Genomic DNA, 22,830 nt, shown 5'->3' on the forward strand with positions numbered 1-22,830 from the left:
AGATGCAAAAAATAAAAACCTCATTTGACACAGGTAATGTGATTTAAAATGTCAGGAACCACAGAAGAGATAATGGAAAACTGAGTCTGAAGGAAGTCCATTTCTATGGACTTCCTTCATGGAATGACAATGTAAGCAGGACAATGAAAGCAAACGTAAAAAAACCTACCTCTGGACAAGTTAATAAAGTGCTTAACTCCAGTAACCTTACTCTATTGGCCCTTAAAAGAAGCTAGATCTTGGCAGACTAACCTTTCCAGCTTTCACTGGGGTATCATCATGTTTATTCACACCGTCCTTATCCCTGTGACCCCTACACACATCATCATACATTGAAATAATATTCTAATACATCATTTCAAAAGGCTTATGATTAATACTGATATCTAGTTGTTTGCTATATTTTACAGTTTTTCACTGTTGCTAAAACCCGTTTTTCAAAACAGTAACGTCTTTCTCAAAACTGCACACAGAAAATTGAAAACCTCACACACAAAATGCTAAACCTGACACTCCCTTTGCAAGATGACTCTTTGCTATCAAATCTCTTAACTGTTCACAAAATGGAACTCGTGTTTTCATTTGGTACACACAGCCATATTTTCAAAACACACACACATACATTCATTTAGTACACACAACTAAGCATTAGCTGCACACTACCAAGCATTTACAGCACACAGAAGTGCAAAATTGAAAACACAATCATCGAAACACACCATATGAATGACAATGACTCATTGAGCCCTTTCTCCTTTTGTAAAATGTATCAGTGTAGGCCTACATTTTTCATAGTCAAACATAAAACAGCAATACCGTTGTTCTCACAAACCATATTTACAATTTTAGTCTCCTGTTCCACCAGATTGTATTGACATAAAATTGTATACAAAATGCTTATAGTTTTTCTCAATTGCTTACACACATTTTTTGAAAGCATGCCTCGTTCTCAAAACTCTAAACACAAATTCCAAAGCAACTAACTGAAAATGCAAAACCCTTTATATCTCCTGGAAAATGGTACTTTGCTTTCAAAAAATATTGAAAGTGTGTTTTCTTCCTCCACAGTGTGGTTCTCTTTCAGTCCTGCAAAATACAAATACTGTGAGCACACTACGTATATTATATTGATATGCAGTATTACAGTACACAAGGCAAACAGATTTCGTACTTGTTCTCCATCCTGAAGGTTCTAATGAAAAACCATGAAAACATGGTCTACCACAGCGGCCCAAATCTCATTAGAGATGACCATTCTCCTTCTTCTTTCTCCTGATCCTCCTCCTTCTTCACCTTGTCCTCATTCTGTTCCTCCTCCTTGTCCTCCTCTTCCTTCTCTCTGTCCTCCTACTCTTCAACCTCCTACTCCTCCTCCTTCTTGTCCTCCTCTTCTTCCTCCTCTCACTCTTACCCCTCTCCTTCTCTGGTTGTGGATCTTTTCAAAGTTTTCAATAGTTTATCCAACAAAACAGAGGCTCAAGACACTTTAATGGTGCAGTCCTCACTGCAAATTGGTCAAAAGACCTGAAAGTTTAGAGATTTGACTATTTGTGGTTTGCAGGTTGATGCTTTGAGATTTTACTTGAAAATTGTGTGCAACAACAGAACTTTGTGTACACTGTTTTGACAACAACGTGATGTGTAATTGACATCAGTGTGTTCACAAGGAAAATCGGACTCTAATGTAGATAAGGGAATCTTAAGTATTTCCCACTTGGGGCGAGCGATTGATACATGACGTGAAGGTTGTGCAGATTGTGCCGAATTTTAGCTTTATACTTTTTAACAATAGTGAAAAACTGTATGAAGTAAACGCAAATCAGCAATGCATTGTTTAAAGCCACTTCTGTTCCTCTAAATGTTTCCTCTTAGAACCTAGCCTCAGGGAAAACCTCATTGTTAGACTGTAGCATCACTGTGTTTTTATCTTGCCATGGATTTGTAGACATGAATCATCACCTTAAATATACCAATGACAAACTCAAAACATGTGTAGCTGTGAGAACCCATTAATTTGCCTCTCAGTTCCTCTCATGTATGCCTTTCTTGTCATCTCAAAGATTGGTGGGATTTATGAGTCAATGTGCTCGCATTGCTGTGGGTGCTGTGCTCATTGCTGATGATGCAGCAGAGACAATGTAAATCCAGGGAGAGAAGCAGTGAGTGAGACTCCTCCTGCACTACCATTAGGGGGCGATGTTGTCCAATAATACAACTCAGGAGGAACGTTTCAAACTTCTAGAAATTAAAACATAGAAAGGGTACTTCTAAATAAATCTTTACTTGTCTTTGTAAAGTATAATGTTTTAGAGAATCGGGGAGAGAGTCAATGTCTACATGTTATGTAAAGATCAGAAACACACAAAGAATGCATCTACTCTTATACACATATGATAGTACATACACAGACACACACACACACACACACACACACACACACACACACACATGATCATGCACACACATTCTCAACTTTTCTTCTCTTGCTCCATCTCTCTCCAGAAACTGCTGTGTATACATTCTCTCCTAATGTCGTTTCCTTTGCTTTATTGCATACTCGGATACTCGGAAAGATAAGCTCTCATTTGCACAACAGAAACAGGCATGCAGCGCTGACTGTTATCGTGGCTGTCACACTATGGTTGTTGAGAACTAGATGTGGACTTTCAAAACCCCTCATTCCATTGCTGTGCCTCTCAAGGATATGACCTCTCCACTCTAATGTACATTAATCCTGTCTGCCTGACACACTGACTGTTTTCCCAAATTATAAAATGCTCTGCTCCCCTGACATTATCCTAGTCCCCCTACATTCCCCGTTGCCAGGGCTGATGTGCTTTAGTTTCTTTCTTTCTTTCTTTCTTCCACTCTGTCTTTCTTTATGTATTTCTTTATGCATTTCTGTCTTTCTTTTCTGCAATTCTTCTACTCTTGTTGTGCAAACAGGATGTTTATTCCTGTTGTGCCTGCAGATGATCAGATAGGGGGGCTCCCTCTTAAAAACACAGCACAGATTAACTGGGATTTCGCAGCTCCAGCAGGGCCCTCAGCATGGTCCCCACGGCAGGGAAAAACATAACTTTCAAAAAAGGGGATACAAGAAATCTGTCCTAAATGATGCTTTCACTAAAATAAAAGGTGAATCTAGGTACAATCCCTTAAAAAAGTAAGCCTATAGTGAAATCAAATGGCCGTATAATATATACAACTGTCCTTTTAAAGGTTCAGAATATCTGAATCTGACTGCCAGCTCAATGGTGTATTCAAGGAATGACCTCTTATGGTAGATGAAAGAGGAAAAAGCCTGACAGACCAGCTGGTACACTCACATTTAGCTCCTCCTCAATCAACTCAAGCTATGTTAGCACCTATCCCAGAGGGCAGCCGTCACTGTGGCTGTGACTTAACCACTGTAATAGTTTAAAACATCCTTAGACAGGCAAAGAGATCCCTATAAAAGGAGTTGTTTGATGTCACACAATGTCAGTCATTTATCTTATCGCTTGCCCTTGTGGTAAGTCATGCGCATTAAAAACTCTAACCCGCTGTCAGCCAGAAAAAGAAGGGCTCTCCAATCTCCCAAATCATGTTTAAATGTAAATAACAGATTACACAAATCGGTCCAAGGGGTCATTATCATCATATTTTCATAACGGCCGTCATATCATGAAGACAATATAGCTACATCAAGTACATCAAAAACCATCCATCTGTCTGTTAATCCTTTGTATAGATTTAGGACCTGACAGCTGATAAGTTAATTGAGGTTGGTTGAAGGGAAAGTGACCAGGCCCCACACCAAACATGTTGGCTAACAGTTCTCAGTTTGAATAAAAAACACTCCGGGGAAAAGATGTGTACAGCTCTGCCTGCCCAAAGTTCCGCCCACTCCCACATTGACCCTCACAGTCACTCCGATTTCTTCAGGTCGCAGTTGTTCCTGGAATGTTTGACCTGGAACATCAGGGACCTCAGCCATTGGTTGGAAAGCTTGAGCCTATCATGTTATTCACATGCACTTATACAGAATTCAAACTCATGCCAGGAGCAACTCTCACAAAGCTGCATTCAAATGCAAACTGCCTCTAGATGTTGAACCACTCATAACAAATGCAATATGGATAAATCAGCAAAGCAAGTAGAGTGAAAGGGTTGTAGGCTAATGCTGTATAATGCTTTATTTGTGCTGTATAATGCTTTATTTGGCATTCATAAAGATTTCATTAGATTTAGATTTTGAGCAACATTGTAAGCTAACTAGCTAAGTATATCAAGTTATTTACTAATTTATTTATTTACTTATTCTTTGTTGTTAGACTTTTTTATGTATTAATATTTATAATGTAATACAAACCTTTGAATTCATATTAGTGTGTGCCTGTGTTTAGAATTAAAAAACAAGTCTATACATTGTTATACTAGTACAGACGGAACATTAGAGAGGGGAGAAATGGCTTGCTTTTGGCAGTTTGTGTTTATGGAACAACCATGACCTGAGAACATTTCACTCACCTCTCTTACCCTTACCCTCTCACTCAGATGTGCTCAGTAGAATCTCTGAGCTTAACCTCCCTTGAGATGTGTTTGAGATGTGACAACCTACAACATGACCAAAAAATCTGAAAGAAAAAAAATATAATTGGCATTTAAAAAAACGTTCACCACAGCCAACACAGTAAAAAAAAAAACAGAAAGCTAGTTGGATGAAACTGAGCCATTTTGATCAAAGCTCTACACATGTAACTGAGTGTATTACCACTCCCAGCAGAGTGACACAGCAGCCTCTGTGTTGCCCCAATCACGGTGTTGTTTTTTCAAGCAAGCACACTTACCTGAGTGTGAGTTAGGCAGTAAGTAGTGTCATTAAGTCAGGGACACCCAGACACATAAGGTCTTTCACACATACACAGAGAGCTTATGAACACAAATGTTCCATAGATACCTAACACAATTATTCACTTGTTGGTGCCATTGCTTAAACAACTGTTACTTGCCCTTGATACAAAATGTCACAGACTGAATGTAAGCATTGCCATAAATCCCTTCCTGTGAGGCAAGGAATGATTAGAAAAGATGTGATTTGGTGCTTTTAAATGATTGACTATTAAAAACTAGTGCCACAAAAATCTGCCTACATTGGCCAAACAAATGTTCTCAATTTTCTATCATCATTTATTATGCGTCATGATTGCAGACATGATCCGTTGCAAGCATCCTTCTGGTATGGAAGTGTCAAAGGGTTCTTCTACATCATAAAACAAATCTAGATTTTATAAGTGCCTTGTGAATATTCTTCAACCACATTTTCCAAGAACCAGAGGGGGGGGGGGGGATGGGGGAGTGCTGTGGCGACAGGCAGGAACATACAGTTTAATCTTTTGGGCTTGGTCCATGGAAAACATCTCGACCTAACCCAGTCTGAATGGAAACCATCGCATGCAAGAACTCGGCCCCGAATATTTGATTTGATATGCAGCTATACAGTTCAGATAAAATCATTCCCTGGGGACCATGTTCTGACTTTGGACTAAAAATACTCATGATTTGGCCTAAAGGAATCCAAGTCTGCACACATGCACACCATCACCTGATATGCAGAGGTGTGAAGTAATGAAGTAACAGGATGTAGTTAGTCAAGGCACCTCAGTGTAATGGTGTTATTATGTGATCTCAAATGCATCTATAGAAAAATATTAGACATAGTACTCTTCTTGCAGAGCTTTAATAGACTTTCCCTAAATTTAGCAGCACGTGACTAGCTATGGTTACAAAAGGACTCACGCACACAAAAATACCAAAACTGTTGGGAGGATTACTCTAAAAATGTATTCCTCTGCAGATTACTGTAGAGGAATAAGTATTCTGTTAGATTACTCAAAATACTTTTGATTACACCAGCAGACATTATTAACATAATTTGGTCAAAGAACCTTCAACAGCAATTTACTTTTGTCAATACGAAATCTAACGATGCCCAAATAAGTGTTCTTAAATTAACGTTACCAACACATAAGAAGGGGAATTACATGCCGTTTTGTACAACACCGTATCAAGAAACCTGGACCCATGACTGGTCTGAAATCTGTGGCCTACTACGTTATAAAATGATTTTACATTCCCAAAACCAGGTTTTTATTTAGGCTGTTAAAACCTGAGAGAATAAAAAAGATGCACCTGAGAAATGGACTTGAATTGTGGGAAACAGTGGTTTAGGAGGTAGAGGAGTTGTTTAGCAATGGAAAGGTAGTCAGTTCGATCCCAACTCCTCGTGTCGAAGGTTCCTTGAGCAAGACACTAAACCCCCAACCGCTCCCGATGCGCAGGTTGACAACTGAGTTAGTAGCCTCTGCCATCTGTGTATGAATGGGTAAATGTCTGAGGCATTCATCTGTGAAGTGCTTTGAGTGCTCTATGAGTAGAAAAGCCCTATATAAATGTAGTCCATTTGCCATTTGAACAGCTTTGGCACAATGTTGGCTGGCCTCTGACCTAACAAATAATTTTAAAACATTGTTTGGCAGGAAGAAATGGCGCTGGTGCTTATGGTGGTTATGACATGGAGCTTCAAAGCATGTTTTCTGATACAAGCCCATTCCTGTGTTTCAAATGTAATGTGAAATAATATTATGTGTTTTACAAGTTTCTCATTTTCGGTTAAATCATTTTTTAGTACTTTAGATTATATTAGCCAATTCATCCCTTTCCTTTGACAAAAGTCCTCCAATTTGTGTTTTGAGTTTTAATACCTGTGCAATTTCAATGGTTTCATTACTTCATTGCTCAGCATGACTTGGCAAATGACACACACTTTTTCTTTGTTATTGTCGTAGAAAATTTTAAGAGTTGGTTTATTTCAAAGGAGTGAACTACTGCTGAGCTGGTCCATGGAGCATCTCAAAAACTTTAAGCATATCGCAAGAGAGATCAAGCAGACTTTCCTGTACGCCTGTTCTTGCTTACCTAATCAGACTTAACCACTTTGAGAACCTTTGGTACATCTATTTTTAACAGTGTGCATATTTCACAGTTTCCTGTGATAAGATGTGTCTCAGCTTTTACAGGTATGGAGTCTGGAAACTGCAACATCTCGTGGCCTCTTGTGGCCTTTCAGAAGCGTCTTAGAGGGACCTGTGACCCAGTCATGGCCACTCAGAAGCGCCTTTCTGAAGGCCTGTGGCCTGTCTGCCATGTGGTTTATCAGAAAAGTTATCTCTGCCACGTGGTTTATCAGAAAAGGCCACCATCGTACCTGCCTAAGCGCTTCACAGGCTTTTCTACAATAATAAGAATCACGTCACCATCAATATAAAACATCTTTTCCACCAGTTTTAACTAACTGATACAAAAACAAATCCAATCCAATTGGTCAATGGTGACGTTGTTCTTCTCCTATGGAATGAAAGGATACTAAAGGTAGTCTGCCTTTGAATCATCTTCCACCCCTGCTCTCGCTGACTGTAGTGGTATTCTGTCAGTTTGTTTATCTTCAAATTTAATGAAATTTAATACAAGGTGGCTCGTAATTATGAGTAAATGGGCAATGTTCTATTCCTGTGGTTCTTTGTTTAAATTGAATTCATCAGATGCTGGCTGTTTCCTTAAAAGGCATCCAAACTGCTCGCTTTGAGCACGACATGACTGAACAATAACTTGTAGCAAGAATAAAATGTTACAAAGCAAAAGGTTCAATCAAGGGCGGGGACCTGTCAAGTGACAGAAGCACCGAGCTAACCCCGCTCTGTCAGGGATCTGTGGACTGGCAGTTTCCTTGTCGCGGACCAGCGTTGGATTGGGAAACACTGGCTTATGGGAATATTTTAATTTGAGAGGGATAGCCTTCACTTGACGATTTTAAAAGTAGTCCTTTCAAGTAATCAATGTAACTGTATTCTGATAACGATCTATTTAAACTGTAACTCTATCTGAATAAAGTTATTCATATTTTGTATTCTAATTACGTTATTCTATTACTAGTATTCTGTTACTCCCCAACACACACATGGACAAGCTCTAAGGGCTTTCATGTGCTTGAGGGTGTGAATGGCTGAATGTGAAGGTTGAATAGTTATTAATACACATGCACTCCATTTGCCATTGTGCTCCACATCAAGCTAGGTATGACTACACAAATGACACATCTTCATCACCCTACGTCTCTGTCACACACTTCTGTTCAAATATGGTAAAGAATGCCATCAACCCCCCTCAATCAGTGTGATAATTACTAATCGATTTATCCTGTTTTCTACCCACAGTGAGTTTATGGCTTGCATGACCAAAACTGGATAGTTCCTCATTCTGAGGACCACATTTCGGATTTAAGAGAACAAATCATCATATGGGAACTTCTGTGGTGGATCATGAGAGGTACCAGCAGGCTAGGCAGAAGTGCTCACAAAGACAAGGCTCTACAGAGGATGGTGGATAAACATGAGTTGAGCAAAGATAGTGGTGCAAACCATGGAAAAGTGGTCAATATATGTGTGTGTGTGTATGTGTATGTGTGTGTGTGTGTGTGTGTGTGTGTGAGTGTGTGTGTGCGTGTGCGTGTGCGTGTGCGTGTGCGCGTGCGTGCGTGTGCGCGTGCGTGTGTGCAAGCGTGCCTGAGTGCGTGCGTGTGTGTGTGTGTGTGTGTGTGTGTGCGTGTGTTTCTGTGGTGTTTGCAGCACCTTTGCAAAATGTGTGCAGCAGACTGCCAGAAAAAAAAAATTTTTTGTCACTTGCACAGATACTGCTCTCATCAAATTACTATACTCATATCATACCTACAAACCCACCCACCCTCCCTCCCTCTCTCACTATGTCTCAGACACACACACACACACACACACACACACACACACACACACACACACACACACACACACACAGTGCTCACCCCTGCCAATCCAGTGTCCATTGTTTGCACCGCTGTCTGTGCACGGCCCACGTTTATTTTCACACCACATTCCCTCACGGCTGCCTCCACGCTCTCCTTCACACCTCTCCGTCCATAGCCGGCCTCTCATCAAAACACAGCCTCAGAGCGGCCCTGTTTCATCCCCATCCGGAGTGAGCATCATAGCCCTCAGCTCCAGATCTCTTCTCACAGGGGGTCCTGCCCACCAGCCCACCAAAGACAGCAGGCTCCTCGCTCCTGTATTGTAAACACAAGTGTATTACCGGCAGACCAGTGGAGAAACACAGGCTGTGCCATTGCTGGAAACATATGACCCACAGATGACTCTCAGTTGCCCTTAACACACACGCGCGCGCAAACACACACACACACACACACACACACACACACACACACACACACACACACACACACACACACACACACACACACACACACACACACACACATACACACACACAAACTCACACAGAGAGACACACACACACACACTCACGCACCTCTCACACATACACACACACAGACATACAAACACAAACACAACCACACTCCCTCATGCTTTGACCAGAATACGGACAGCTGCAGCTCTTTCAGAGAATCTACGTGCAATTTCTCTGGTAGGGAGAAGTCATAGTTCTGTATATTGTTTGGTTTGCTCAGATATTGAAACATGCATCTCCAGGTGTATATTGAGGCAATTAATGTGTCATTACTGTAACTGGTAGTAGGTTACTCTTCAATGGTTCTTAAACGAAATCACTTACCAATTTTGAATGTATAAAACTGAATCAAAACTGTGCTGTCAACATCATCAGTAAACTGTTTTCATAGGGCATAGAGCAATAGTCTCTAGAATGTGGCTATAAAGTATATATACGTAATATAAATCATTCACCATCTGAAATGGAGGGATAATAATATTTTATATGTTATCTTAAATGATTGCAAAGGCATGGCTGACTTTAATGCTGGTAGGCTAATATATATATAAACGCCTGTTGTATATCATTTAAACTATTACTTAGGCGTCCCACAGAGTTAGCCACCTCCACATAACTCACAATAACCACCCCACAATTTAACACTTCATTCCCACTAAAACCTTGTCTCACGTTACCATGCCTGGCAAAGATCGATTGCCTTTCCTGTCGGCTGAACTCCACATCGTGCCCAATTAGAGCAGGGCACTGTGCTGTGGCGTAAGAGTGTGGCCGAGGTTCGGCACGCACGTGCATGGTCTATGGTGGCTAACCGCGTCAGCGGTGGCGTGTTAATGACGTTTGAAATGTGTTTTTAGTCTTTAGTTTGGGGAGCTTGGCGCTGGAGCCGCGGGGCTTTGTGGGGTGCCAGAGTGAAGCGACGACTAGGGTGGGGGTGGGGGTGGTGGTGGAGGGGGGTTGGGTAGTCTCGAGCCTCCACCGGTTGCTGGCTCAGCAAGGGCTCGTGCCACCTCTGCAGATCCCTATCAGAGGGCTTTCAGTGGGTTTTGACCTCCAGAGGAGACCATGCCGTCAGCATGCAGACACTACATAAGAGCCCCGCTCTCCCCAGCACCCACTACCAAAACACATGAGCAGCTATGCTCATTCATGCTCCCTCTGTTACTCACTCTCTCTTTCTTCTCTCTCTGCCTTTCATTCTATGCCTTTCATTCTATGCCTTTGTCTCTTGAGCGAGCTTACACTCTTTGTCTGTTACCTGTTTATTTTTTAAAGCATTTTTGTTGTCTTTCTATCATTTTTTCTCTCTCTATCTCTTTACTCTGTTGCATCCTGAACAGTTTTCTGTAATTTATATTCACTCTTCACTCATGATCGTCTCGCTAAAAAGAAATGCTGAAAACATTTTCTATGGAGTAACTGTGCACTGAGCAGCATAAGAGCTCAGGCTGAAAATAGGATGTACATAGACAGTGGCAACACAGAATGAAACAATAATCAAAATGTGTTGATGAAACATTGCACAACCTTACCACAGAAACCTGACCCAACATTCACCCTTAAGATTTCCACTCAAACACTGTACCCACAACAACACCACAACCACCTAGCATTCAGCCTTTCTTCAGCCTCAAATGAATTTCAAGACTCAAACATGGACTGAAACTCTGAGTACCAGCAGTAAAAAATAAATGACACATTTTCCCCCCAACAGATATGTTTTACACCTTACTTACAAGTTGAGCAGCCTTTCACACAAAGAGTTCACACATGACTTCAGCGTGATTGTGAAGCTGTAAACGATAGCGTATGTCTCGGTTCTCGCAGTGTGCTGCGGGGCCAGCAGGCTTCTGTGGTCCAGATGTCCCGCTGGCAGGAACCTCTCACTCAGCAAGGAGGAAGAAGAAACACAGATGAATAAGACTGTTTTTATTCTTCTTTGTGGCTTGTCGCTTTGTGTATTGTGTGTGTGTGTGTGTAAGTCTGTGTAATTTTTTTAAAAATTATTATTCATACCAGATTCTATTTTTCCCAGCAAAGGGCAACTAGCTGTAACACATAATAATGATATGTGAATGAATGAATAATGTCCTTCAACAGTAGGACTGTTCACACTTCAAGGTATAATCAGCATATCGGCCCATCTCATCATCAGTCTGTATACTCTTAATCACATTCATGCGACCACAATCAGTTGATCTTGGTTTCCTGTCATTCATCAAGAAGAACAAATCAGTACGTGAAACTCCTGGATGAGGAGCTGTTTGCACTGTGCTGCCACACTGTAAATCTGGAGAACCGTTGTAAAAGTGTCTCGATAAGAGTGTTTGTGCTTATCTGAGACGGAAGAGACAATGGACTCTCTAGAATGGCAAACAAGTTATTCGCTCACAGGTGAGGATGGATGTGATGGTAAGTGGATGTAGGCAATCCTGTGTGTGTGTGTGTGTGTGTGGTGTGTGTGTGTGTGTGTGTGTGTGTGTGTGTGTGTGTGTGTGTGTGTGTGTGTGTGTGTGTGTGTGTGTGTTTTGAGATACCTATATGATGACTAGAATACCTAGAACTGATTCAGACGTTTATGAGAACAGGACATGAGCAATTACTGACAATGGTGGGAGAACAACACACCACACACAAACACACACACTAACATGAATACTCTCCGTCTGGGTAGACACACTGAACCACTTTTAAGATCTTCTCCCATTCACAGGCCATCTGACCTTTGCCCTGTAATCCAGGCAGCTCTAACTAATTATGTTTATTTTGGCAACTTTTCAGGGTATGGCAGGAAAGAAGGGACACTCTTAACTTACTAGACTCATTTTCATAATCCTGCCATAAACTTTTAAATACTTTCAGTTTGAACCCACCCACACACTCCTACATACACAGGCATATGCAGACACACAAAACGTATACACACACAAACACACATATGCTCCCACATACACACACTCTTACACACACACACATACACATACACACTCATACACATGCACACACACACACACACACACACACACATACACACTCATACACATGCACACACACACACACACACACACACACACACACCACACACACACACACACACACACACACACACACACACACACACACACACACACACATACACACACACACACACACACACACAATCCCAGAGCTCGCACGCACGCCGGTATGAGCCATGCCATCATTCCCAGCCTCTGGCCAAACATTGGAAGGAGGGTGGGCCAGAATCTGAGGCCAGGGATGTTTACACGACTGAGCTTCAAGTTATTTTTGAGTTATTCGGAGACCAAGGGCCAGCACTTTATTTAGTACTTTAAAGATCACAGGGAGGGAACATTAATGCCATTAAAAAGCACTTTGTTAATAGAGTCCTTTAACTTCCGGCTATTACGGCAGTCAAAAGATGAGAATGATAGTGCCTTTTGCACGGAATGGTGTTTCGATTCAGTACACTGAAAATCTCCATCCCACTGAAGGATTTGGATTTCTTTCAGTGGGGTTCCATGTTGTGGTACAAGCTCCCACTATCCCTCCTTGCCCTCACAGTTATAGCTTACAAGTAATTATAATAAATAAACTGAGAGAAAAGGGATACATTCTTTGGCAGAAGCCCCTTGTGGGTGATCTTACTATTTAAAGCCCATAGGTTAAGACACAGAAGGAAAGGCGCAAGTAGGGTTTCTGTAACTAACCTTATCACTTTACAGATAATGTATCAGCCAAGGGGCTTCACCAGAAACCTGCTCTTGGAGAAATCAGTGGGAAATGAGTCTGATAGAACGAGATAGGGCCAAAGCCAGGCATTCACATGACTTGTGCTGTTGGTTGTTTTATGTGCTTAGGCGAAGCCTTGATATTAATTGTGGAGTAAGGGCTCAAAGAAACATCAGAGCCTTTCTGACGTGATGGAAACAATGTAAACTCTACCTCACTGACAGGAAATGTTGTGCATGTCTTTGAGAGTACGTCTAAAGCCAGATGTTAAACTAGTGTAACTGTTTTGGTGTGTGTATGTGGCAAGAAGTGGAGGGGGGGGGGCACATAGATGAAGGGTACTGTATGGAGGGGTTGGGGGTAGGGGAGTGGGGGGTGTTACGGGGCAAAAAGGTGAAGGCCCAGGAGACCCAGCCCACCCGAGTTCCCACTGAATAAAAAATTCCAGACCAGTTCACTCACTGCCAGCTCCTACGTCAGCCAGGCTTGACTCACGACGATGAAACTGCTCATGTACAAACTCTCTCACACAAATACAAAAGAGAAAAGACATGCACACATCACATACAGACACAGGCATAGACTCACTTAAAAAGAGTGATGTAAACTTATAAACATATAACTTTACATGGCAAATGAGTTGAAGTGGCAGTTACTCTGTTTTTCTAAGGAATTTCCTCCCTCTCAGCTAACACACACACACACACACACACACACACACACACACACACACACTAGTGACAACAGTCCTTTCCTTGTGTATTTGTTTATTGTTATAAATGGATGTGCAGAGTGTCAACGCTCAAGGTAAAGTAAATACAGCTCAGGCTAATCTATCAGTTAGTTCTACCCTGGTCTGAAAAAGAGAAGAGGAGAGTAGAGGAAAGGAGAGGAGAGGAAAGGAGAGGAGAAGAGTAGAGAGAAAAGAGTGGAGGGGAAAGAGCCTTGAGGAAAAGATGAGATGAAAGACAGAACTGCACAAGACGAGATCCGGAGGGGAAAATAGATTAGACAGGTGTTCAGAGGGGAGAAAAGGATTGGGGCAAGGCATTTAAAAAAGAGAGCAAGTAAAAACAGCAAAAGACAGATGAGAGGATAGAGGAGATGACTGGGAGTGGTGGACAAGGCACAGGGTGAAGACAGAGGGCAGAAAAGCCTGTGAAGAATCACTCTCAACGCCCACTTTTCTCACAGCTTTCTGCTCCTCGAAGTGACCGTCACCCCCGTACGGCCGGACCGTCTCTGCTACAGACACTTAAATGTGTGTGTGTGTGTGTGTGTGTAAGGGGGGGGCAGTTTTAGATATGATAAGAGTGGCCTCCCATTCCAGTAACTCTGGCTACATTTCACTGGCCACTCACCATCTAAGACGTCTGGACCACAGTCTTGAGGGACCGCTGTGAGAATGCACTACTTGTTCTATAAACACCAAACCCAAGACAGCTACACAAAGAGAGAGGACCAAAAAAGGGGGGAAAGACAGACAGGGGTAAACAAAAGAAAGACAAAAAAAAATTAAAATTAAAAATATAGACGAAGAGCTATTTGTAAATCTTTGCAAATGAACAGTGACTTAAACAGTAGAGTTTAATGCATATCTGCTACACACAGCTTTGATGGTAAAATCATGCCATAAACCATTAACTGAAAATAATAATAAACTGTAAACAGTAATTCAATGAAAACATTTGTAAACATTTACCTTCGTTCTTTCTGTGAACAACATCATATTTGCTTTCAGGAGAGTGTTCATTTGTGCTGCCTTATGGCCTTATTCAATTGAACACGGGATCCAAATAGATCATATTTCATCATGAAGATACTTTGACATCTAACTTTACATCTAACTGGTTCGACTTGTTAGAAAGAAAATATTTAGAATATAAGGAGTATCATGGCAAGTTTGTGTTTAATACAGCATACTGTGAGATTTGGTTTGGCAGAAAGTTGTTTCAGTTATGCTAACTTACTACTAAGTGATGGGTTAATCATAAGGACAACGGAACAAGCAATCGCGTGTGAGGAACTACACTCAAGAAAAGTCAGCTGAGGGTCATTACTGAAGTGACACCTCACTGTTTTGGAACTCTCACCGCAGAATGACAAGTTTTATCCAAACAAACAAGTAATTTTGCAGGCTATATAAGGCGTAATAGTACACCGGAGATACGCAGACTATACACAACTCTCAACGACACTTATTTCTATATGACAAGAATGTGACATAGCGTCTTTTAATGGATGATTAACAGCTATACCCTGACCACAGAAGTGTTTGCCTGAACAGTGTGATGATGGCCAACCCTGGAACATAAAGGACAGGAGCGCTCAGGAACGCACGCCCTACCGACTGCGAAAATCCCGCCCCAAGTCAAGGCTGGGCTTCACGAAGTTCTGCGGGACTCTTGATGGTCGTGGGGAGCAAGTTAATCACAAGAAGAGCTACGCGAAGTAAGGATTTTATTCTCTGACAGTGACATAATGTAGGCTTATACACACAGAGGTTGCGTTAAATGTTTTCAAGGGAGTTCTTTATTTTGAGCTAAGATTTACGTTTAAGTTAAATGAGGACCTAAAAGAGAGAGGGGAAAGCGTACCCATTTTGAAATATGAAGAGAAGTTTTGAGTCGCCTGGGAAGGAACATGCGTCTTCAGGATGTACCGAATCGGCACAAAGGTAAATCATTTCCACAAATTGTGAACTTTTAAGAAGCAAAATGTACCATTTACATACGTAAACGCTAAGCAGGCCCAAGACTAAAATCGTTATTATTCTTTTCCTAAATAGTTGTAGACAAATTAAACCAGTTACTTCATTACAGAAAAAAGTTGATTGATTTAGTAACTAAACGTATTTTAGTCCAAAGAATTGTGAGTGAAGTCTTTTGCTGGCGAACTCTTCAGAAGTGATTTTTGGGTATTCCGATTTTCTGAAATAATCAAAAATCACCTAAAGTCAGCTTCATCCACAGACATTCCAGATGTTTTGGGAACTTCTAGCAACCACCACAGTAATTTTAAAGCAAAACACTGGACACTGTCTTAATCAAACAAGATAACACCATGACTAGTCATTACATGCAGGTCAATTTTACGAGTGGAAGTAGACGAGTGGACAGCTGAGGAAAAGTTAAGAGGCGATTACCTTCTTCGATACATCTGTAATTTTTCACTGTTTACTGCGTCACATAGCCTACTGTACAATTGTTTTATAGTTAAACACCTCCAGTGTCACTTGGTGGACTTTAATTAGTCTGTAAATATATATACACATGTATGTCAACTTTTGTATTCATTGCAGAACTTCTGAAGATCTGGTGTGGTCCAAGAGCTGAGGGATGATGTACTTGTAGCTGAAGGTTCCACGGCTCAGCTGTCTTTGTTAAACTTCCTGTCATCGCCCCCTAGTGTGTGATCTGGAGAAGTGTCCTACAATGGATGATCGCTTCGAGCTGGGCATGAACTCTGAGATCGTGGCCCACTACAACTACTCAGGCAAGTGGAACAGGCCGCGTAGCGTGGGGGTCTGCAAAATGGCCGTCCTGATCCTGATCTGCATGCTGATCGTCCTGGAGAACGTGACTGTGCTGCTGGCACTCTGGCGCAACAAGCGCTTTCACAGCCGTATGTACTTCCTGATCGGCAACCTGGCGCTATCTGACCTCCTGGCTGGTCTGGCGTACGCCGTCAACATTTTCACCTCGGGCCGCAACACCTTTTTCCTTAAGCCCTGGCAGTGGCTGGCGCGGGAGGGCAGCATGTTTGTGGCCCTCAGCGCATCCACCTTCAGTCTGCTGGCCATCGGCATCGAGCGCCACATGACCATGGTACGCCTGCGGCCCTGCGAGGCGGCGGGCCGGGGTCGTCTGCTGGGCCTACTGGCCGCTTGTTGGCTGGTGTCAGTGTTGCTGAGTGCCTTGCCCAGCCTGGGCTGGAACTGCCGCGGGCAGCTGCATGCCTGCTCCACCGTGCTGCCGCTCTACGCCAAGAGCTATGTGGCCTTCTGCATCAGCGTGTTCAGCGCTCTGCTGCTGGCCATCATCATCCTCTACATCCGCATCTACCGGCTGGTGACGTCCAGCGGGCGGCGGGTGAGCGGGCGTCCATCGGAGCGGGCGCTGTCGCTGCTGCGGACGGTGGTGATCGTGCTGGGTGTGTTCGTGGTGTGCTGGACGCCGCTCTTCTCGCTGCTGCTGGTGGATGTGGGCTGCTCGCCACAGCTCTGCCCCCTGCTCTACCAGGTGGACTGGTTCATCGCACTGGCCGTGCTCAACTCGGCACTCAACCCGCTCATCTACACGCTGTCCAGTCGCGAGATGCGCACAGCCTTCTTCCGCCTGCTCTGCTGCTGTGGGTGCCACCCATCACTTGAGCCTCCACCACCCACCATACCCGGCATCAACATCCCTGGCACGCCCATCCCCACCATGGAGAACAGCAAGTCCAGCATCGGGCCGGCCAGATCGACGCTTCTAAGAGGCAAGATCCCCACACCCCAGAACTCACACAATCAGCCTGTGGACACACCACCCACTAGTACCCCCACTCACACTGGCAAGGCCGACCTTCTCTCAGCAGTCCTTGTCAAAGCTGGCGCCTTGCCCTCTCTGGGAAAATTATGACTGCAACCGCCCAAGGTCTAGAGACTTTCGCAGTGACTTAACTTGTAATGGAACCTGTGATCCCACAGTGTTGGGTGGGACAGAAGATGAGGAGAGCATTCAGTGGGAGAAGCTGTGCTCTGGATGCTGTCTAGATCCTGTGGATATGTTGATATGATTCATATACAGTATGTTTGAATGATACTGCAGTTAAGACTCCCAAGGAAGGTCAGTCACAGTGCTATCCTTCTAAGGGCCACATGAGGGCTGGGGTCAGGAGTTCCTTGCATGGTTTGGACAGGTACAGAAATGGATCAGTATGAAGCCACTATGTTTATGTTCACCAATAACTATTGGTAATCTGATCTGAAGAGGACCACAATCACAGCACTAGACTGTACAAGCACTGAACTGTTTTCAGAAGGATTACGCCTTGGTCTGGAGCTCATGCCACTCCCAGAATGCATCAATACGTGCAAAAAAAATCAAAGACCAAGCATGATGCATTAAAAGAACAGCTCTCGCAGCACTCAAAGAGTAATTACTCCACACTTGGAGGAGTAAGCTGCATTTAAGCTTCCGTTGGAGTTAAAATCTTAAAATCAGTTTGAACAGTTAAGCCTTTGCCATATGTTTGTACATCTTTATGTTATGAATACATCATGTAACCTTCGAACTGAGTTGGTGTAAATTCAGTGTGTTTTGGTCTTCAGGGTAAATTTGCCTTATCTATACCACAACATATTGATTTTACCTAAGGAAGAAAAACTGACAGTATTATTCAATGTATTTTAATCCACTATAATGGTACAGCAAACTTCCTTTATTAACTTTTGTTTCTCAGAAAAATGTGAGACAGGTAAGAAGACGAGTTATTCTAACACCCTGTCTCACTATGGGTTTGCTCTCACACTTTGCACTCTCAGTCCTGGATGTTCACACTCTCTTAGTGCGAAATGAAAAAAAGGTTATCAAAACGTGTGGATGTTGAAATGCATGACATAAGAATTGTGAAGTGTAATTGTTGTAGTTTCAGTTAGACAAGGGCCAGCGCCTGAACACTGATTGCAATAATGGTCATGATACGCCAAATAAAACTCTTGTCTTCTGTCCAATGGCTGACATGTCTTTTGGGACACTTGATTGGATAAATAGTTAAAATATGATATGATCTTTAAAAGAATCTTTTACCAAACCAGTTGTTCAATATTCAGCCTAGGATAGTCAGAAATATGCCTGAAGTTGTTGTTTCATCATTAATTACCCAAAAATCTCAGTGGATTTGATGAAGGGTTTGATGGACAATTTTGTTTTCTTGGATGGAATCTCCTTGAAAAGTACATAGTACAACTCCTCCACCTAGTGGAGATAATGCAATAATTCACGTACAATAAAGCTTGCCACTGAATTCATCCCCTTCTTCTATGACCACAACAGAGGAAATGGATGGTTCCAGATAATAATAATAATAATAATAATACAACTTTATTTATATAGCATCTTTCATGCAAAAAGAATGCAGCTCAAAGTGCTTTAGAGCAAATACATTACGTGCACAAAGAAATGACATGCACATAAAAATAGACATTAAAGAAACATAAACACTCAGATATGGTGCAAAATTAAAGGTAAAACTAATAATGATAATAATTATTATTAAAAATATAAAATTGAATACATAAAATGCAAAGCATAAGATAGAAAATAAAAATCTGCAGAGATATATTTAATCTAACTCCTCAATATCAAAAGTAGATCAAAGTATTTAAATTAAATTAAAAGTATTAATATATATATATATATTTAGTGCAAAGTGGTAGCTAGTTAAAGGCTAATGTGAAGAGGTATGTTTTTAGTTTTCTTTTAAAGATGTTAGGCGAACCGGTTTCCCTGGTGTCTATAGGCAGTATGTTCCACAGCTTTGGGGGCGTAATTGACAAATGCTGCATCCCCGATTTTCTTTTGCTTTTGCTGGGAACCTCCAATAAACCAGCATTCGATGATCGCAGTGTTCTTGAAGGCAAGTTGTCTGGGAATTCCCCGCCCCTTCACTGCATTTCATTTGCTCAGTTAGTCTGGCCAACTCCTCAATGGAGGTCCACTTCACTCACGTAATTGGACACGCCTTTAACCAATCAGACCAACGAAACTATACAACGATACAACGATCGGTAATAAAGCAAACACATCTTTTTTCTGTATGAATTGTTCCAGAGCAGGTTTCTGTTCTATTTTCAAAGAAATCTTGCCTTTGAAATCATCCAAGACAGCCGCGAGAGCAGTATATAGTTTACTGTGCTTTTCTCTTAAGTTTCGCTTTTGTTACGGTAGACATGGTTATTTAAATCCGCCAATGGCGCGCCAGGTAGCCAAAAGCCAGTTTGTGATTGGCTCCAAGGATTCTGGAAATCTTGAAGTGAACTGCTATCCTAAGTTTGCCAGACCCCCTTCAGAGGCTAAATCAAATTGGCCGGAGAAGAGGGGCGGGACTTCCCAGACTAGAAGGCAAGTATTTGACAAGGGAGTTTGCAATGTAACTTGGTCCTAGCCCATTAAGGGCTTTGTATATAAGGAGAAGGGCCTTAAAATCAGTTCTAAAAGTTACTGGAAGCCAGTGCAGATCAGCTAAAACTGGACTAATGTGCTCTCTCCTCTTGGTTCTGGTTAATAGCCGAGCTGCAGAGTTTTGAATGAGCTGAAGTCTCTCAGTTGTTTTTTTTGGGAGGCCAGTTAGGATTGCATTACAATAATCAAGCCAGCTTGAAATAAAGGCATGAATCAGTTTTTCAGCATCTTTTTAATTTATAAAAGGCATTTGCATAAATACAATTCAGCTTATGTAAAAATCGTTTTTAAACCTTAACACAAAACTGGCAGACACTGTGATGCATTCCTTCCTTTGTTTTTCCCTATCAACTTCATTAACAGAACAAATCAATAACTGGAGAACTTAGTGGAAAAATTGCCCTTTCTAATGGACCATTGAGCATTTGCTGACAACAGAAAAATAATCTTCTTACATGTCACATAGAACTAGCTTTGTTGATTTTAATACATTGTAATGTTTCTACAGGAGGTACGTAATTATGGTCTAATAGCAATTTGAAATTACAACATTGTTATTTATCAAACTATATGTCCATGCTTATAATGCTAAAATTGTCCATGAAAAATACTGACACATTGCATGACATTTGTCAGCACTACCTCATCCTATAGCTAGTGGGCGCATGTACCCACAACATTTTTGAGAAGTATCCTCAAGGACTTCTCTATGTTCATCTGTGTGTCTGTCTGTGTCTTTGCACACGGAATTCATTGGTTTAGAAAAGGAGTAAAAAGTCGTAAAGGAGGAGGCGAAGATTACCTCATCAACCTAAAGGTTAATGCTGCCAGTGTGATTCAGATCAGCTCAAACAGAATGAATATAAATACCTCTTTAAATGAGCATTTCATTTCAAGACCTTTTCATCCAGACATTCACCACTAATCAAATGTGATCAGCACACAGGAAATGTCACTTTAAAGTTACCACAGTTTCCACAAAGAAAGCCTGTCAAGGACAATCAGTGCTCTCGAAGCTGAACTTTACATTTGGTGAATTCAGACACAACAGCCCCGGGGGAGGTACATGGCAACCATCCCCATTTGCTGAAATGAAGAGGCCTTGCTCATGGGCTGGTTCAAGAACACAATATATTTCTGTAGATGCAGAGGCGATCCGTGGGAGAGGTAAATACCTTTGCTTGGCACAGAATCACAGGATGCAGTGCATCCATTTTAGGCCACCTTTTCCCTCCGAGCCCTGCATCTACTCAAAACAAGAGCCCATTTCCATTCATTTTGTGAAACAATGCATGTGTTTTTATGTAATCTTGAGCTTTGATTTCCACTATGAAGCCCCCAGCCACTTCCTTTTAGTATGTCATTAACGGCATGTTCGGTAGAACATTTTTTACATGCATGATGTGTGTATACATTGTACATGACACAACAGGTGAATTTTATGGAGACAACAATAGAAGGAGATGTATTCCTAATGCGAGACTGTGGGCATTAAACCAGACAGCACTCAGGGAGAGCAGCTGTGTATGACTGGCCTGGGCTTGTGGAGGGTGCAGTGCCAAAACCCTCTCCACTGTGGGAGCTCTCGCTTTGAGGTGTTTCATTTGTACCTGACGTGGGAGATTAGAGGATCACACTGCCCTACTGTGCCCGCCTTCCTGCTTTGTCTTTCTTTTGGAGGTCGTGTGTGTGTGTGTGTGTGTGTGTGTGTGTGTGTGTGTGTGTGTGTGTGTATAAACAAAGGCTCCATCTAGTCCGCATCACAGGGTGTGCCAGGGTAGGAATTGTTCCTCCCTTTCAGGGACTGTGGATCAGTTAGTGTGAGTGTCTGTGTGTCTGTGCTTGAGAGAGACAAAGAGAATGTAACAGAGAATCCTTCCTTTCTTTCATGGCGTTGGTTTAAATGTTGTTTATATGCATATTAAGCAAGGAAGCAGAAATTGGAAAGCGAAAGATTCAGGGGCTCAGCACCCCCTTCATTAGGTTAAGAAAGATATATATTTTTAAGATGACACAATTTCTCGCTACAATTCTAAAGGAGCTGCAGAGGACCCAGACACTCCATGTAGGGATCCCTTTACTTGCGTTTGAGTTTCATTTTGCAGCTGGAAGTGGAGGAAGGGTAGCCTGGGGGTTGGTTTGGTTATGTGGAGCTTGAGTGATCAGCTGGACTGGGTCATCTTGAACAGCTGCCCCTGCACAACATACAGGCCAAAGGTCACGTGAGGAAATGGAGGAACCAGACCAGCAACAGACCTCAGCACAGAGGTCAGTTGTTCCAAACAGGAAGCTGGATGCCTGAAACAGGCAATTAGTGCATGCACACCGCACACATGCACACACAGAAACAAACAAACAAAAGAACCCCACACAATCATTCCTGTTTGCAGCTTTTAGGCATCAGCCATGCATGGTAAAAATTAAGATTGTTCTCAAATAGGTCCTTGAAACCTGAAGTGTATTTTTACATCTGCTTTCATTGAGGCTCTTCGCTTGACCGGCAGGGCACTTACCACTCCAAAGAACAGGTTATTTCACCTTCCATCGGCTCTCCTTTGTAAGTTGTACTTACTGAAACCCCCAGGCAACATGT

The 22,830-nt window shown here is 42.2% G+C and overlaps 1 protein-coding gene across 2 annotated transcripts; it reads left to right on the forward strand.

Annotated features, from left to right (window-relative positions):
• Positions 1-15,671: 15,671 nt before the first annotated feature.
• s1pr3a (sphingosine-1-phosphate receptor 3a) lies at positions 15,672-17,693 on the forward strand (the record flags this gene model as incomplete). 2 transcript variants are annotated; one of them, XR_013968549.1, is made up of 2 exons in its annotated part: positions 15,672-15,748; positions 16,373-16,490. XR_013968549.1 is itself a non-coding variant. In XM_080833705.1 (2 exons), 2 exons carry the CDS (start codon positions 15,715-15,717, stop codon positions 17,691-17,693), a joined length of 1,248 nt encoding a protein of 415 aa, XP_080689831.1. The 2 variants fall into 2 exon arrangements, 1 of the variants encoding a protein (XP_080689831.1); XM_080833705.1 differs by having other exon boundaries at positions 15,715-15,748; positions 16,480-17,693.
• Between the last annotated feature and the right edge of the window lie 5,137 nt (positions 17,694-22,830).

The sequence above is a fragment of the Sprattus sprattus genome (assembly GCF_963457725.1).
Source record: "Sprattus sprattus genome assembly, chromosome: 2".
NCBI classification, from domain to species: Eukaryota; Metazoa; Chordata; class Actinopteri; order Clupeiformes; family Clupeidae; genus Sprattus; species Sprattus sprattus.